The 2213-nt window shown below is 39.6% G+C and overlaps 1 protein-coding gene across 1 annotated transcript; it reads left to right on the top strand.

The window, feature by feature from the left end:
- Positions 1–204: 204 nt before the first annotated feature.
- On the top strand, positions 205–1632 carry LOC104951289 (eukaryotic translation initiation factor 3 subunit D-like). Its single transcript, XM_010777923.1, has 4 exons — positions 205–372; positions 793–985; positions 1087–1180; positions 1524–1632. The coding sequence occupies exons 1-4, from the start codon at positions 341–343 to the stop codon at positions 1535–1537; spliced, it is 333 nt and encodes a 110-aa protein (XP_010776225.1). The 5' UTR covers positions 205–340; the 3' UTR covers positions 1538–1632.
- Positions 1633–2213: the final 581 nt, after the last annotated feature.

Genomic DNA, 2213 nt, shown 5'->3' with positions numbered 1-2213 from the left:
TGTAACCGGTTAGAACTCAAAGTTGCGATGAGGTCTTAAAATGTATGGAAAGGGTCTTAAAAGGTATTAAATTTGACCTCAGGATTCCTGCATATACCCTGTTATAATAAAAAATACTTCCAAAACTTGTGTTAAGAAATCAAATCCTGACTCATCCTTTGAAGCAAGAGTATCAAGCATTAATGTCAGTTGAATTGTTGCTGATGTATCTGCTCCGTCTCGTCCTCAGAGCTGTAACGGGGTGGACTGGCGTCAGAAGCTGGACTCTCAGAGGGGAGCCGTGCTGGCCACTGAGCTGAAGAACAACAGTTACAAGCTGGCCCGCTGGACCTGCTGCGCCATGCTGGCCGGGTCCGAGTACCTCAAACTGGGGTGAGGAACACACACCATTCTATCATACTGAATATATGGAGGAGTCTTTATGCATATCCTTCCTCTTGCCTCTTATGAACACTGCACATACAAAAATGTTCTAATCTTGAACTATCAAAAATGTTTTTATTGCGCTAAGCTGAGTAGGAAAGGTCGGAGTGCGGATGAAAGCAATGTGACATAGTGCAACGGAAACACATTTCGCAAATAAATGAAGAGCATCATTTATTTGTATGTTTTATTCTTATTAAATCCGAAAAACACTGCCTGAAACAAACCACTATACCTGTGCTTTGCGTCTATGATACAAACTAATGTCTTAAAATAGGATTCAGTTAACTATATAGAGACAATAAGCCCAAGCTTCAGCAGACCATAGTGTGTGAGAGCGTGCACTGACTGACCCTCTCTGTCCTTCAGGTACGTGTCTCGGTACCACGCTAAGGACTCGGCCCGTCACGTGGTGCTGGGAACGCAGCAGTTCAAGCCCAACGAGTTTGCCAGCCAGATTAATCTGAGCATGGAGAACGCCTGGGGTATCCTGCGCTGCGTCATCGATATCTGCCGCAAGCTGGACGAGGGCAAGTACCTCATCCTCAAGGACCCCAACAAGGTGAGCTACATCTCAAAGATTCATAAAAACATCCTGGTTTTTAAAATGATCGTGAACTGTTGAGCTAATGGGTCGATATTCTGTTTTTCTTCTGTTAACAGCAAGTGATTCGGGTGTACAGCCTGCCGGACGGAACCTTCAGCTCTGATGAGGAGGAGGAGGAGGAGGAAGATGAAGAGGATGAGGAGGAAGAAGGTGAGATTTAGTTGTTATTGCTACATTAATGTCTCATGTTAAGTAGTTTATTTTACAGTTTGAGCTGCAGCAGGCTGATGGATTGTAATTCTGAAGTCAAATGCTAAATGTATTTGAAAAATGTAACCCAATGTAGTTGTTAAAATTGTTCCATCCTTCGGTCATAAACCTATTATTTAGATTGTGTAGAAGGGAACATTTTTATTTAATTCATTAATCTGCCCCTAGCCATATTTGTTTTGTATCTATAAAATCTACTTGGACTAAAATAAACCTGTTTTAGTACAATAGCTGGTATGTTTTGTTTAATGATATTAAACTGTTTTATTTTCTCTTATTCTAGATGAAGAGGTCTGAAGTGTGGTGTCGTCTACACAGTGACCGAAGCAATTCAACATCATACACAAACACAATTTAACCTTTGACATTCAATAAAGACAGATTGGCCAACACTTTGTTTCTTAGTGTTTTATTTTTCCAGTACAAATGTCCAAGAAGGGGTTATGAAGCATTATCGTGATGCATATCAACAACTACTGTCAATGTTATTTAAAGATCACCCATGAGGCAAAATCCACTTTGTCATGTCTTTTATACATAAATACGTTTCCCCTCTGTGTTAAGAGGTTCGGAAAGTCCAGATTTTGGTAACTGTGATGTTACAATTACTTTTTGGGTTGTTTGACAATTAGCCAATAACCATCCAAGGTAAAGCCTGCCCAACTTATCACCTGAATCTCCTAGAGCGGTGGTTCCCAACCTGGGGGGCACCAGGCCTCAGATGATTTGAGGCCAAATATCATATTTAGACTTTTTTTTTTTTTACATATAATTGTAACGCAATACATGATTTTCACTAAAATCCTTGTCTCTAAATTACAATATAAACAATTGATTAATTTTAATAAGAATTCAAGTTAGTAGCTATTGGCATAAAAAGACAAATGTATAATTCTTTCTTAGAAATGTTTCTTCTGCCCGTAAAGTTTCCAAACCAGGCTTTTCTGGATAAGCGCATTTTTAAGTCATTGTC

The sequence above is a fragment of the Notothenia coriiceps genome, unplaced genomic scaffold, assembly GCF_000735185.1.
Source record: "Notothenia coriiceps isolate Sejong01 unplaced genomic scaffold, NC01 NC01_scaffold00018866, whole genome shotgun sequence".
NCBI classification, from domain to species: Eukaryota; Metazoa; Chordata; class Actinopteri; order Perciformes; family Nototheniidae; genus Notothenia; species Notothenia coriiceps.
The sequence above is the reverse complement of the archived record's forward strand: the minus strand, read 5'-3'. Positions and strand labels throughout refer to the sequence as shown.

What these genes read in the sequence shown, in the direction of transcription:
- LOC104951289 (XM_010777923.1), top strand. Translation starts at nt 341, where the DNA reads ATGCTGGCCGGGTCCGAGTACCTCAAACTGGG. An exon ending in TCCGAGTACCTCAAACTGGG is followed by an intron (nt 373 to 792) that starts GTGAGGAACACA and finishes TCTGTCCTTCAG; the next exon opens with GTACGTGTCTCGGTACCACG. An exon ending in TCCTCAAGGACCCCAACAAG is followed by an intron (nt 986 to 1,086) that starts GTGAGCTACATC and finishes TTCTGTTAACAG; the next exon opens with CAAGTGATTCGGGTGTACAG.